Source organism: Nanorana parkeri, unplaced genomic scaffold (assembly GCF_000935625.1).
Source record: "Nanorana parkeri isolate BGI_ZX_2015 unplaced genomic scaffold, ASM93562v1 scaffold24, whole genome shotgun sequence".
Lineage (NCBI taxonomy): Eukaryota > Metazoa > Chordata > Amphibia > Anura > Dicroglossidae > Nanorana > Nanorana parkeri.
The window spans coordinates 1,582,252-1,598,606 of record NW_017306292.1 but is presented as its reverse complement, the minus strand read 5'-3'; the positions used below and the strand labels follow the sequence as shown (position 1 = coordinate 1,598,606).

At 41.9% G+C, this 16,355-nt stretch overlaps 1 protein-coding gene across 2 annotated transcripts in view; it reads right to left on the bottom strand.

Moving 5' to 3' along the window:
• Positions 1-12,810: 12,810 nt before the first annotated feature.
• Positions 12,811-16,355, bottom strand: part of TMEM33 (transmembrane protein 33) — a 28,382-nt gene continuing 24,837 nt past the window's right edge. The window contains exons 7-8 of one of the 2 annotated variants that reach the window (XM_018564550.1): positions 15,588-15,671; positions 12,811-13,476 (exon numbers count right to left, since the gene is read on the bottom strand). In XM_018564550.1, the coding sequence (XP_018420052.1) occupies positions 13,347-13,476; positions 15,588-15,671 (214 nt within the window). In that variant the 3' untranslated portion in view covers positions 12,811-13,346. The remainder of the gene's footprint in view (positions 13,477-15,587; positions 15,672-16,355) is intronic. The other variant, XM_018564559.1, reaches the window with a different exon arrangement.

The following is a 16,355-nucleotide window of genomic DNA, read 5'->3' as shown; positions in this document are numbered from 1 at the left end:
CACCGGCTTCCAGTGCCCGAAATATGTTACATTGATTGACTGCAACAGGTTGATGAAATGCAGTAGAACGACCCTTACTGACCCAAGGCACATACAGTTCCACCCTCAATAGAAATGTTGCTATGTAGATGATTGGTAGCCTAACATAACAATATACAGTATATCATGCAGTTATATTCGCAGAACTAAAAATACAATTAGTTTCTGTAATGTAAAAGCTGATTTAAAAATGTATCCTTTAGATTAATGCAGAGAGTACATATAAATCACTTTCACGGAGAGCACAGCAGCTGTAAGGAAATATAGGATAGGGATAGGAGTGCGGATTATATTGTTAATTCAATGCAGAGAGTACAGCTTACTGGTTGATTAGTTCAGTCCTTTATCCAGACTTTTCTGTACTGTACCAGTCCACCCACCTTCCTATTGTCTGTAATCGGATGATGCTGGAACACCCTGCTCACTGCCTCTCACACACACAAAGCCTGATATAAAAATAGTAGTTTAAAGAACTTTCCTACAGTGATTAAGATTCAAACCTGCCCTAAAAGTTTGCATGCAATTAGTGATGCAGGTAGGAGAGAGATGAAATTACACAGCAGAGGCTTTCAAGAAAACTATATTGGTTTGGTTTGGGGGGGAGGGAGAGGGATTTATTTATTTATTTATTTTTTTAAAGCTGATACGTTTTTAATCTGTTATATATCTACAATATTTTGTACTATACATTTACATTGTGTTGCAAATAGCTATTCAGTGCAAAGTGCATTTATACCAGAGGATGCTCAGAGTACTGTGAGGTTTTTAAAGTGTTCCCTTTCAGACATGCTATCTCTTATTGAAACCTTAGATGGAGGGAGAATGCTCTGACTCATTCAATTGTGTGTTTAAATTTTACCTCTCACCTCAAGCTAATTGAGCTCTATTTGCCAGCACTATGATGTGCTGCCTAACTGGCTAGTAGGTATGTGTGGGAGGCAGGATGGGGTTGGCAACATTCAACTTTACCAGGGAGTACACGATGTGACGTATTGCACTCTCAGCCTCATCCTGAGCAGAGATTTTCCAACTCACAGGACAATAATCTAAGTACCAGCCGACTGAGAGTGGACATCCCTGCAGCAGGTTAACTCTGCAGTTAAACCTTTACACATAGAAACGGTAGCCACCACTGGATTTTAACACAAACACCCACCGTTCACAGTATCTGCTGTAGCAATTCTGATACTTACTGCCACACACAGATAGGGATGTAATGGAGTTTAAGGTATGGCAGCTTTATTCTAAGAGGCAAAAAGGCCTTTACTTTTGGGTTAGAGCATTTAGAGATTCAGGTTAAAGGGGTTCTAAAGCCTCCGTTTTTTTGCCTATATCTACTGCTAGCAAGCTGTAGATATAGACAAAAAACGCTTTAATAGCGGTTTAAACTTACCTCTTTATCACTGCTCGCTCCTGCACCGAGAATCTGAACCTGCTCGTGCGGCCGCAAAGCATCTTGGGGCGGGCGCATGCGCAGTTCGGATTTTCGGCAGGGAGACGAGCAGAGACGCATGGTAAGTCTATGGACGCGTGCACCAGCATGCAGACACCGCTGGATCGGAAGTACCTGCAAGCAGAGAGGTTAGACTAATGTCACTTTAAAGATTTTTTTTTAACGTTTTGATAAAAAAAGCAAAAATGATCCAAGAAAATATTTTCAGAAACAATGTTAGAAAACAGACAACAGCTCTCAAAAATGAAATGACGCTTAGCATTCCTTCATAGTTTTAATTTACACAAGAGCTACCGCTGCCACTTGCAGTCATCGTTTCTGGTCCCTGATGAGGACTTATATTAACATAACCAATCTAAGGGTCTGAGGAGTGTGCTGAAGGGTTGTTCAAGTGTTTTATGATGTTCAACATCAAGTAGTAAAGTATGTCACCAGCACACGGTGGTCAAATCTTCAAGAAGTGATCATTTTTTTGATGCAAACACATCCACAGTCCACAGCCACAGTCAATACAGCACCCACCGCAAGGGACATACCAGTAAGGAGTGCGGTAGGACTCTCCTGCATTACGATGTTCAACAGACAAACTTGTAATGCTAGGTTTTCTAGCTATATCTATATTTCCAGATGATAACGTTTTACAATCCGACAACCAAAATATTAATGAACAGAATGAAACTACAATTGGTTTGACACCAAATCAGCTATTGTTCTTATGAATATTCTACTTAGGACATGTAATGTGTCCCATCTGCCTCTTGTGACATAGGCAATAGGCATGTTTAACTGTTTAGATTCTTATTCATCAGTGCAACCATGTGTTTTATGTGTAGCTCCATCCTAGCAGGAATTTTGTATTATGTGTAGAGTTTGGCTTCACCAGTTTGATTTCAAGGCACAAACCAGACTCATAGATATATATTTGCTCTAGACTGTTCTACAAGAGGTTTACAACAGCTAGTAGCACGCTCTGACTTAAAGGATGTTTACAATATCCTGGTTTGCTTGTTATTCAGAATGTTTTAACTGGATTTATGATGCCCTTGCTTCTTGCTAAATGTGTCCGAAGCTTGTTCAATCTGGTCTGTAGTTTATTAAAGTTGTCACCTTTTCCACTTGCGTCATTGTGTCCTAAATCTGAGCTGTGTTCAAGTTATGGAAGGGGAGGGGTTATATGAAGTATCTTACCATCCCTGGCTGTCCACACTCTAAAAAGGATTTAAATCAGATTGTTTTCTTACTGACTTGAAAAGTTTGTAGAAATAAGGGTGACACTGTGTTCAGTATGACTTCTCCAGGCTCCCCACCCAGTTTGGGGTTTGCCAGATCTCAATATCGTCACACAGGAGCTTTGTCCAATCGGAACATTCTAGGATTTGCCGACTGTTGCAGGTATGTTTGGGTTCGATCAGATGCCTGCACAGCGGTAGGCATATTTAAAATACACAAATGAATGCAGTTGTGCGTTCATTATTACATCATTAATCATGTATTTGTTTAATTCATCCAGTGTTAATACCTGAACTTGGTAACAGAACACTGTAAAAAAAAGCTCATAAAGGGAGAGAAAGAATCAGCACGCAATCAGTTCATGTGCTTAAAAGGAGCATGCTGATAGGTGATGAAAGCAGAGTGAAAAAGACATGAGCTCATCACTCTGATTCTTCAGTACTGCCTAGTACTGTGCCTGTGTGTTTGTGGAGACACACACAGCTTACTAACACACAAGAGTGGCTCCATAGGACCCTGCAAGGGAAAGGGCCATCCTAAAACAGGATATCAGTGTCAGTACTCAAGACAGCAGCTGATTCTGCCAGAAGCTAAAACTTTTAAACATCAAGAAGCAGCATCCATTGTAAGTGATTTCATCAGATAACTTAAAAACGTGTGACTTTGATATCACTTTAAGCAAAAACTGCTTTTAGCTTGAGCTATTATTTTTTTATTGACTTATGCTTTAAATGACAGAGCCAATTTCAAAATAAATTGAGTGAGCTTTTTGTTAATTTGAGTTGCAGTTTAGTGACTCACATCAGTAGCTCATTAAATGCTTACACTTAAAGCAGAACTCCAGGGAAAACTATTATTAACCCTTAAAGTGGGGCTACCCCCGCATTGCAAGGGTTAAGTGTTCGTTTTGGACTAGGGAGGAAAATAACAAAGTTATATTCACCCGAACCCGAACCTTGGAGCCAACCGACTGTGACAGCATTCCCTCCTGCCTGTCTCATCCTATGCTGCAGTGATGGTATGTCCTTTGGCATCCTCACATACTATACACTGTATATAGAACGTGATGACTCAGGGACCTTAGACTGCTGCAGCGGAGGGGGAGAGAGGCTCCAGGTACCACTCTAAGGGCAAGCAAGCTCTGAGGATTGGGTGGGAATAACTTTTTCTTCCCTAGACACTAGCCTTGCAGTGCAGGAGTAGCCCCACTGCAAGGGTTAATAATAATTTTCCCTGGAGGTCTTCTTTAAAGCCTGGAATGGATTTTCAATTATTCCATAAACGGGTGTTGTTTTTGCCTGGAATCCCATGTTTTCATTGCCATATAGTGTGACATAAAGTGAAGTATAATCCCTGATGTACACCCCACTGTTTAAGTTTTTACACAATGTACAGTTAGGCCCTTTTTCCACTGGCCGATCAGGAGAGGATCCGTCAACAGATCCTCTCCTGATAAGAGCGGCACGGATCACATGTCACCGCTGTGACATCCATGTCCGTACAAAAACTGAAAGTGCCGGACCCCATGACAAGTCTATGGGGAATCTGATGTAAATGGACATGTCAGTTTACATCAGAATACTTCGAAACGGATCAATGATCCATCTGTTTTGCCGGATCGAGCCGGAGATAACCGGGTGTCAATTTATGCCCATAGACTGCCATAGAGCATCCGATTGGGTCCGGCTAAAAAACTGACAGGTGGCCTGATCAGACCGCTCATGTGAAAGGGACCTTACAGCCCCACTTACTACTTTTTTTGCACTTTTATAAATTTCTGCAGTTTACATAAATTTTTATGACCCCCCTCTGATAAAAAGTAAACACGGGGCTCTGCTTCATATAATCATCAGCATTCATTTTTTACTACAATAAATAAATACATCAGCAAACAAATCTTAATATAGTTGTCCGAAATCTAAGCAGAAATCACATTAAGCGGTTTCATTTTCTCTACATCAATAAAGCTTGCATGCGACTGCCCAGCAGAGAACACGGCAATTCAATTTGTCTTGAAATATTATTTACCATACCAAACAAATGCTGAGAAAAAGGGCAACACCAAATTGCAAGTAAGCTGTTGTTTACCTCAGTCACGCTGTAAAGCCCCTGATAGTTCCAATTTTACACTGTGAAATGTATCATTTCTGCTGATTTAAGCACTTTGCTTCACAAATATGGATCCCTGAACTTTCATTGCCTGCTAGAGGTATGGATAATTTACAGCTCTGATCCAATTTTCCAATCATTGGGGAGCAGTAAATCGCTGCATAGAAGAAAAGTCGAATGAGGTCCTTTTTCTTTAGTGTCAGCAGCCTGTGATTATTATGTTTATTAGATTTCACTGAATGGGCCTCACATTTTCTCAAATATGCAGGAGAGTTATATTTCCCTTGGAGTCCGGCATTAGCATTTCTGTGCCTTAGTCCTTAAATAGAAAAAAAAAAAACTCTTTCCGTTTATAAGATTGCAGGCACTTGACCGTGTGTGGCCAACCTGAGGCCGGTCCGCTTTCAGTAAAGTGTTAGTCCGGCATGCTGTGCAAGATAGTGGCTGCCAGGGCATGCTGGGACTTTTTGTATTGGTATAGGACACTTTCACACCTTGCAAGAACTGTCATTTCCAAAAGTTCCCTCATTTATTTCTATATATGTTTATCTAGGAGGATGTCCTGGAGGCAATCAATAATATTCTAGATGTATTACAATCAAGAGTTTCTAAAGGAAAGCTACTAAGAACAACAGTAAGAATTCTTCCTTCAGGCACTTGATTGCTGGATAGCTCCAAGCTCACTCTGTGATGGACTACATTCTCAATACAAATTAGTAAAATAAACATGATATTGTAGTCCATCACGGGAGCAGGCATCCCAACCTGAAATAAGTCATTTCAGGAAGGTGCCCTTCTCATTTCAGGGAGGTGCCCTCTGTCCCCCTACCCCCCACCCCCATCCGCGGGGGTTGGGGGGTGCAACAACAAGGAAGAGCGCACCCCACTGAAATGATGGCAGATAGCAAAGAAGCTAATGCTTCCCTTGCTATCTGCTGTTTTTTTTATTATTCTGATGACAGCTGTTGCCATCAGAATAAAAAAAAAAAAAACGCCATAGGAATGAATAGCTAAAAGAGTAAACCTTTCCCTGCTATCTGTTTTGTTTTTGTTTTTCTTGACATCGGGGCCGCCGTCGGTCAGAAAAAAAAAAACGGCATAGGAACTAATAGCTAGATTGCTATTGGCTATTTCAATTTGCAATAGCCAATAGCAGGATGGCTATTGCACCCGCCCACTGCTGCTGTGTATCAGCAGAGGAGGACCTGATGGAGAACTTCAGGTCCACCTCTGCTGATTGACGGCAGCAGTGGGGGGGTGCAATAGCCAGTCTGCTATTGCAAATTGAAATAGCCAATAGCAATCTAGCTATTAGTTCCTATGCCGTTTTTTTTTTTCTGACCGACGGCGGCCCCGATGTCAAGAAAAACAAAAACAAAACAGATAGCAGGGAAAGGTTTACTCTGCTAGATGAAGCAGAGTAAACCTTTCCGGGAGAAAATGTTTTTCTCCTGGTCATCTGGGAGCCGTTATCTAAAAGCGGGAGACTCCCCAAACATCTGGGAAAGTTGAGATGTCTGTGGGAGTGAGCTTAGAGTAGTGGCTACTTTACAACACACACAGGGACCATGGGGAACAAAAGTAGCCACCCTCCAGAAGGAAGGACAGTGTCAGCACCAATTCAGAGATGATTTGAGGATCTACAGCCGAGTGATACACAAATAAGATAAGTTTTTTGTTAATAGTTAGGGCACTTTAATGTATTTTTTTTATAACCCCTGTCAGCTTTTTTGCCATCCCTATTGGGCAGATTTCGCTTCACTTCTTGTCCTATCACCACAACAGAGAAAGAGGGGGAAATCCCTCCTGGTGGTCAATAGGATCACCAGAACTAAGGTCCCCATTAAAAGATATCCCATGTGTTCCTGTTCTGGTGGCAACCCAAAATTTGGAATTTTCTTTTGCTTTCGGTGATATCGGTGACCAGGACAAATAGGGAGGCTGAATCTCCCTAACGGGGACATGGACAGCAATAAAGACATGCCAGGTGATCTAATTCCACTCCACTCCAATCTAAAACTAAAAAAAAGTTTGGGCTTCAGTCACACTTTTAAGAAAGCAGTGTGAGAGTTTCCCTCACTTCTGTCTGGTAGAGCTGTGTAGAATGGGAATAGGAATAGGAAGTGAAGGGAAATCTGTCTATCGAAGCCCTGGATAGCAGTAAAACCTGACAGGGGTTATAATCTTTCTTCACTCCATCCCAAACTAGAAAAAAAAATGGCTATAGATATATTTTAAATATTGTTGGTCTTCTATTGCAGGGGCCAGTTTTTAGAACTTCTTTAACGCACAGGATATTGCATTCATAAATTCAGCCTTTACTAGACTTCATATTGAGATTACATCATAAAAAGATGACATTTTTAATACGTGCTTATTTCTCTTCAATGTATTTTACTGATTTCTACAATAACAAAGAAAACAAGTGAGGGAACAAGATATTGTAAATAGATGGGGGAAACCACAGTGAGGTACAAAGGAAAGAATTGACATGACATAAGGAGGTGTAATATGGCTTTTGGTTGGTACTTAGTGTATAATGAAGGCAATATTAGAAGACAGATGAAAGGATCTAATCATATATTTTATTTGCCTTGTCTGATACATTAAAGCGAGAACACAAAACAAGCCACTCCAGCTGAAAAAGGTACTGTATAGTCTTAAGACTAAGGCCTCATTCACACCGCTGCGCATATACGCGCTTATGTGCGTATTGTATCATTTGCAACATATACAAATAAATGGCTCCATACACATATCCGCGTATGGAGCCGTATATTTGCGTAGCCTATATATGCGCAAAAACAGAATGGAACAGAGATATGTCCGGGCAGCGTATTTACGCGCACATACGCGTGTTTACATGCGTACAGCACATTAAAAATTCCATTACGAGTGATGCATTCTGGGATTGCATAGAGTGAACGCATATACGCGCATAGACGCTCGTATATGCGCGCATATACACAATATACAATTTTGCTTGCGTTGTGTGCGAATGAGGCCTTAAATGTCATTTGAAAACTGGGATTAACCATCTGACATCCGGCCATTGTAATTAGAGGGCCCAATTGTGGCTTCCTGGATGCGGGGGAATTTCCCTAGGTGACATTAGGGGTCTTGAAGACCCCTGATGTCTCCATAAAGAGGACCTGTCAGTGTAAATTGGCTATCACATTGGGGGCTTCTCAGCCCCCAAGTGATAGCAATAAAGTTAATTGTCAAAAAAGAAAAGCATAAAAAAAATGAAAGTCAAATAAAAAAAGTTAACATGACATATAAAAAATGTTTTAAAACAACACAAAGTCCCCACCTCCTCATGGAAACACAAACGTGTCAGGTGTGCCTACATGCGAAGATGACGATTGCACCGCACATGTTACATATCACCACGAACATCGGAGTGTGAGCAATAATTTTAGGGCCATTAATCACTGATTACACTAAACGGATGAGCGGTAAAAGCTTTCAAAGCGTCGCCTGTGGCCAATTTTGGGTATGGTAGTTTTTTGCGATTTCATGGGCGCATGCAATTTTAAGGCTTGACATGTTTGGTGTCTATTCACCCAACATGACCCAGTCTTTTATATTTTACCCAAAAATATGGATAATAATAAATGTTTCATAACATAATAAAGGAAAAACAGTTTTGTTTATATAGTAAATAAATAAAAACCCCAGTGGTGATTAAATGACACTTAAGGCTTTTACCCATAGTTCTCCTTAGGGTAACGGGAGGACACAAACAAGCGTCCTCCCGTCACCCTAGGCTCAGTATACCGCGAGCTGTAGCTCGCGGTATGCTGAGACGCCGCAGTATACCGAGAGCAGCTGCTCGCGGTATACTGAGACGCCGCAGCTGAAGCGGATCCCGACGATTATGCCGGGATCCGCCCAGCTGCGTGACTGACAGCTGGCTCTGCCTATCTAAAGGCAGAGCCAGCTGTACCCGCCCCCTCCCCCGTCCGTTCCGCCAGTCAGCGCTGGCAGGTCGGAGAGGGGGGAATCCAGCCCCTCCACTGTCACGGCACAGAGCCGTGACAGGATCGAGAGGTGAGCGAACACCGGTATGTGTTCGCTCACCTCCCGATCTACTGAGCCGACCTGTGACAGTCTCATTGTCACAGGTCGGCTAGAACTATGAGGTGAGTGAAAAGCACTCACCTCATAGTTCTCCTTTAAGTCGTGTGTGACTGATTTCAGGCATACATCGGCTAAAATCAGCCGTACATTGGCCGCCTTCGGTTAGCCGAACATGCTCTGCTCAACATCTGGATCGGCTGAGCCGAAGCTCCGGCAGCTCACTCGCTGCTGATCGCCCGTATTCTCATAGGGGCCGAACGGTAGTGAGTGAATAGCCGAATGCCGTTGCTATTCTGCTCGGTACGTTCAAGGTACCGAGCAGAATAGATAATAAGGGAAAAGAATTTAAAAAAATAAAAAAGTTGAAAAATTATTTAAAAAATGTAAAAAAAAATAGGAAAAGAAGAAAAAATATTTCAAAGAAAATTTAAAAAAAACGTTGCACGCCAAACTGACCACATGCGACAGACTCCCACAGCATAATCAAGCATCTGACAGATGCCGGCAAATTAAAAAGAATTGGGCGGAGATAGCGGTGACAGCTAGCTCTGCCAAACTGTTTCCTATTGGCCGGTACCTGCCAGAGTCTTCTAGCAGGTGCCGGCTAATGAATAACAACTGGGCAGAGCCGGGCCGTGATGTCACGGCCAGCTCCGCCCAGTTATTGTTTAATGACAGATCAGCGTACCCAGGTCATTTGAGACGCTGATCTGTCATTACAACTGGGCAGAGCGAGCTGCGAGTTCACGGATGGCTCCGCTCAGCTGTCATTTGCGTGAAGATCAGTTGGCTTCGGCTGACCTTTCTCCACGCTTCAGCTGTCACTTCAGCTCAGTCGAGCCGAAGCATATGCCTTCGGCTGCTGTACGGGGTATTGTCAATTGCCCGTACAGCAGCCCTTCGGTTCAACTGAACCGAGGGGCAGAGGCGGCCGAAGGATCGGCCGAAGCTAAGACTAGATCCTTCGGCTCTTAGTGAATAACCCCCTTAACGTTTTTGTCCATCGAGTTCACGTGTTAACTTAAAGCTTGTATTTCTGATGACTTAGTGTCATTCCCCTGAAAGAGTTTAAAGCTCTCTTCTCCACCTCCTCCATGTACAGGATAGCCACAATGAGAGATAAAGGTGATACCAAAGCATTGCCATGTTTCTGTGTATAGATGTTACCTTTGTACTTAAAATAGGTGGTGTTGAGTCTAAGGTCCAGCAAGGAACATATTTGGTCTGGTTTCATTTCTGTTTAACTGTCAAGAGTCTAGAAGAGAACGTGGACGTGACATCATAGGACACTGTTGTCTCTTCTGGTTCTACCTTCAGTCGACGTACCTTGTTGTCAAATTCTTTATGAAGTTCTTAATATGGTGTATTGCGTTTCCAACTACGGGTGACTGGATAGTAGCCAAATACTTAGCAATGTTATATGAGAGAGTTGACAGTGCTTACAGTCAGTCTTAGAGATGGTAGTACAAGGTCCAATTAAAAGGTTTTTACCTTTTCTAGCAGTTGTAAACAGTCTATCACCTATCTCTTGTAACAGCTAATCGGGTCCCTCTTTAGTGACTCAAGTGTTGATATCACAGAAAAGGGTGGTCACCTTAAAATAGTAATCAAATGTATTCATGACCATTGTGCATTTCCTCTTGTCTGCTGGCAGGAAGGTAATGCTTGGATCCCTACTAAGCGATGTAGGGAGCAATCGAGTGGGGTCAAGTTAGAAGGAGATGCTTGGGCACTAGACAGGATCGCTGAGACAGAGTTGTTCAGCCTCTTCTACTGATGGTGGATGTTAGGAATGGTAATTTCTGTAGCTGTGATGGTATCTACCACAGGGACACGTTGGGATGCCACAGCAAAGTTCAGTTGCTCATCCAAGACCTCCTTCTCTTGCTGAATAAACTAATACATGTATGCGCAAGCCAATAAGCTTGCTAATACATTTGAAAGGTTCTTTATCCACTGGCCTTATTGCTTTGGGGTGTTCAGCAATCATCCTTTCTCCTCCAGGTTAACTCCTTAGTTGTTATTGCTGGTCCATAGTAGCAAGTAGCTAGTTCTGTTATTGCTGGCCCGTAGCAGCAAATTGGTGAACTTGTTGATCTGTCTTTCCTTGCGTTGTGCCTGGTGTGTTAGGCTAGCTGAGCTCATTGTGTGAATACAAACATTCTTTTTGAGCCCTTTCTACATTTATAATGGTCCAATGACCTTTTACTGTGAAACTCCAGCGTAGACTGCTATAGGCAAGACCGTGATGTTGACATTTGATGATGAAACACAAGTGGTTCTTGTAATCTGAGTTTTCTTGCCCTTTTCTCAGATTCCCAAACCAGTTTAAGGGGTATACATCCCTAATTGATTGTATGTCTGTGAAGGTTCTCATTTATCCAGGTCATGATAGAGCTTCTTGTAGTTTGTCATATTCAACTGAGCTTGTTCTGGTACCCAGCATTTATAACCACAGGTTTGGATAGCAATGCTGTAGTATTTCCCTGCAGGTCGTCAGAATTGAAGAAGTGGCTAAGCAAGCTAAAAATGGTACATGCATGCGTTGCACTATTTTTTACGATTGCACCGCACTGGAACACAGGCATTGCCGTACCGCACGTTCTGGTGCGGGCAATTGTACTGTGGGTGGGAGGCGTGTCTGTGGTGCCATTGACATAAATGGCACCACCACGCCCCCCCTTACCGCCCCAGAACACAAAACGCTTGTTTTGGGTGATCCAGTGCGCTCCGGCAAGCACTGGATATGGTGTGAACCGGCCCCAAGTCATTGTCAGGGGTTGTACTGACAATTTAAGAAATAGTAAATATGTGGAAGTGTTACACTTACTCAGCATGCATACACATAACATGAAAAAATATGTCCGACCTTAGGCCTAAGATGTCATTTAGTGCTCCACAAAACACACCTCAGAGAAGATACTGGTACTCACAAACCAGAATAGTCCGCAATGTTTATTGAATAACGCTGGGTCACATACACAGAGAATGTCACAGGTCTGAGGTAGTTTTAAAATAAGGTGTGTCACCAAATAAAAACATATATAAACATGGGAAGGATCAATGACTTCTTTATTATTATTCATTTCGGATGAGAAATATGGAGTTTCACTGGTGACTGTTGTAATAAACCAAGAGCTAACGTGTGCAATAAGTACAAAAACAACCAAAATCATGCAATGATCCATCACCGAATATAATAATTAAACAAGAACATTACACATTTATTATGAATGGTGCATGTATGAATGTTATTGCATTTGTTTTTTTTAATTGTACATACTGATAAACTGAAAAAAAATACAATGGACTTGACATCTCAGAAAGTTAGATACCCCAAATTGCACTAAAACCATTAGGGGGAGTTTATCAAATCTGGAGCAGTTGCCCATAGTAACCAATTAGCTTCTCTCTTCAGTTTGTTCAGTTAAAGGAGAACTATGAGGTGAGTGCTTTTCACTCATCCTCATAGTTCTAGCTGACCTGTGACAATGAAACCGGCGTTCGCTCACTTCTCAATCCTGTCACGGCTCTCTGCGGTGACGGGGGAGGGGCTGGATTCCCCCCTCCGATCCGGCAGCACTGACTGGCGGAACGAACGGCGGAACTATGCCTCTAGATAGGCAGAGCCATCTATCAGTCACGCAGCTGGGCGGATCCAGACATAATTGTCGGGATCTGCTTCAGCGTCTCAGTATACCGCGAGCTGTAGCTCGCGGTATACTGAGCTTAGGGTAACGGGAGGATGCTAGTTTGTGTCCTCCCGTTACCCTTAGGAGAACTATGGGGAAAAGCCCAAACCCCACAGTTCTCCTTTAAGCTTTAGAAGAAAAAAAGAGAGATGCTGATTGGTTGCCAAAAACAGCTACTCTAGATTTTGTCTTCTCCAGTTTTGATAAGTTCCCCTCACTGTGTTTCTTCTACTCGGCTTATATTTCGATAGCAGTCTTCATACAAAAGGATAGAAGAAGAAAGAAAAAGTAAAATCTATTTAATTTACACAATGTTCAATCTAGTGTATTCCTGTGAATTAGAACTAAAACTTTGAGACTTCACTAGCTTTCTTTCACAAGCAGTCTGTTCCTGAAGATATTTGTCTGTGCATGCAGCTCGGGCCTGGAAAAGCTGAGGCTGCAACTCTATAAGGCGATCACTGGAAATTAGATCCCTGATAGTGCTCAAGCAAAGTTTGGTACCATAATTAGTTATTTTCAAAAAGGAATGAAGTCTACATTCGCTGACTGGGGACACCGTCACAGAGAGAACGCTAAGATACTGTAACAAGAGGTTTATAAAAAGGCATTAGGAGCATTGGTTGGCATGGACTGGTCTGGGTGCCTTGAGGCTGCAGGAATTGCCTGTATTATCAATACAGAGAGCAGACATACCAGCTGCTAATGCTCATTTACACATTGTTTAATTTAAGAATAAGTTATGCAACGGTCGGTGCCAGTCTGCTAACAAAAGCAATGCTGCTGAGAGACAGTCTTCTGACAAAGTCCGGACATGCTGGCTTCATAACTAGGTGCTCCAGGATAACCCTCAGCTCTGTGAACAGAGTCCTGTAAATGGGAAATGAAACACAATTATTCATTAATAGTCTGTTCTGATTTTTTTAACATAACAACAAGCGGTCATTTCTCCAAAACTGATATTTCACTTTTTTGGTAGATGGAGAGTTAAAGTTTCCTTTAGGCAATCTGGTGGTGGGATCACCTGAGCCCCCAGGCCTTCTGAAGAATGCAGCAGGAGGATTTGGGATCCTGGAGTTCTGAGGGGACAGAAGGAGCCAGGGGGGTCCCCATCCACCCAGATTTCACCTGTCTGAAATATGACATCTGCATTGACTAACCCTTTAAGGACTTCCCAAATTTAACTCCTTCACGCCTGAGGCTATTCTGCACCATTTTTAACCAATATATGTATAAACAAAAACATGTAAATTGTCTGAGGACAGATGTCTTTCATACAGTAAGTTTATCATTCAGGAAACACTGAAATACAATCTGAAAAAAAACGTATCTTCTTATCTCCTTCAATTTCTCCTACTAAATTTTGTAAATAGTATTTTATTGCTGGCCAGATACAATACCAAAACAAATGTATCCTGATTGGAGGAATACCAAAACGTGTATAAATACTGTACATTTGTCACATTTTGCATGACTTGGTCTCGAAATCAGTATCATCTTTACACTTTTCAAAGTGTATTTACATTTTTTTAGGCCCTTTGCACATATGGAAAATTGTACACTGCAAAATCACTTTACAGTGACACTAAACTCAGGAGTTAAATCTTAAAAATGCATTCAAGTACCTTAACTATTAACAGAAATGTATCTTATTTGTGTATCACTCGGCTGTAGATCCTCAAATCATCTCTGAATTGGTGCCGACACTGTCCTTCCTTCTGGAGGGTGGCTACTTATGTTCCCCATGGTCCCTGTGTTTGCTGTAAAGTAGTCACAGCTCCAAGCTCGCTCTTGTGATAGACTACAGTCTCAGTACAAATTAGTAAACAAAACATGAGATTGTAGTCCATCGCTGGAGTGATCTTGGAGCTGTGACTACTTTACAACACACACACAGGGACCATGGGGAACAAAAGTAGCCACCCTCCAGAAGGAAGGACAGTGTCAGCACCAATTCAGAGATGATTTGAGGAGCTACAGCCGAGTGATACACAAATAAGATACATTTTTTTGTTAATAGTCAAGCTACTTGAATGCATTTTTAAGAATGAACTCCTGAGTTTAGCGTCACTTTCAGTTCCAGAAAATACACTCAGTTTACAATAGTGGACACCCACTTTTGAATACCAATATGTAGTCTTTTCAACAACTGTATGAGTGAATTCTTGTTTTTTTAGGGAAAGGGTGCCAATGAATGCAAAAACATTTCTGTCTTGTACATAAAGCCCACATATGTGTGTTATTAATGGCCAGACAGTCTCCTAAGGCCCAATATGATGAAGCATATTTTCCAAAGCTGGTGTTCGGACTCCATACTTTATTTTACAAGGCCCAGCAGTGTCAGTACATTTGAAAAGCTCCGAAAATCTATCTAGAAAATGATATTCCTAACATATTTACCAAGCGGTAGACATTACATTTTAGATTATTTCTTTTATGGCTTAGTTCCAATTAAAGGGGGAAAAAAACAAAAAACACATTGCTGTAACCTTTAGGCCTCCTGTACACGGCATTCAAAGCTGCGGCTGGGATTCCTGCGGCAAGAACGTATGGATTATTTTGGCAAGAATCCCAGGTAGGTCCGTACAGATTCGGCTACTGTGCCCATTCAAGTTAATGAGAGGCTGACAGCGGCTGCATCTGTTCGTGGCTGTCCACATGTAATTTGTATATGGAACAATCCCTCAGAGAGAGATTTCAGGCAAGACCTACTGACTGTGAAGGAATCCTAAATCAGCAGTAAGATTTCACAGCTAGCATTGAGGTGTGTGTGAATAGGAATGAGGATAGGGGCCGGGTCAAGTCTCTCCAATGGAAGAGCATAGAATGGAAATGCTCTGCATCCCTGCCCCTTCTCATTTCTCTGCAATTAAGGGTAACCTATTAAAAGGCCTCGGTGTTGTTACATGTCATTGTTACGGTCAAGCTATCCAATGCAGGCATGGTCCAAAGGCTCAGGATAGGGTTTCATTGACACTTACCGGCAGTATGGATTTCGTCTGGAAGTGTAACGCAGTGTCAGGAATCTATAGTAAATGAATGGCTGTAATAGGCTCCCTTGACCACTGGAAAAGAAAACCATAGATACCGTTAAAGGGGTGCAGAATGGCTTTTTATACATTGTCTTTAGTTCCACAACAAGAAAAAACATTTTGTATATATTTTAATCCAGTAAATATACATCATGTGACTATTTCATGTTTTCCACTTGCAGCCAGCAGGTCATACATTCTAACAGCACCAGCTTTCTGGGTTCATTTAACAGCTGCCATGATGAAACAGCCCTAAACCGCAAGGACATGAGATTGTACAGATCTGCAAAGGATTATGAAATGTTTTATCATCATTATTATTGTAAACATTTAAGTCAGGACTCTTCTATGCTACAGTGTGTGAAATGCATAACAAGATAGCATAGCTCTGCACTTGATAGCTGCTCCTGCTAGAAGTGGAGGGCTGGATCCGCCATCCTCATCATTTAGATGACCCATTCATCTGTGTGTGCACAACCTGGGATTATGCTATAAGGTCTGTACTCCAAGCACAGCAGTAAGCCAGTGAACTAAACCCCTGAAGTAACATATACACACACTCACCATCTGCTGGCTGGACAGGGTAAATGTGAAAAATGTATAAAACATAATTTTATATTCATCTGGCTAAAAATAATTTTATATTCATCTGGCTAAAAATAATGTAAATGTACTCCTGTGACCCAAAAGAGAATGAAAGCCAAAAAAAAGGTTTGA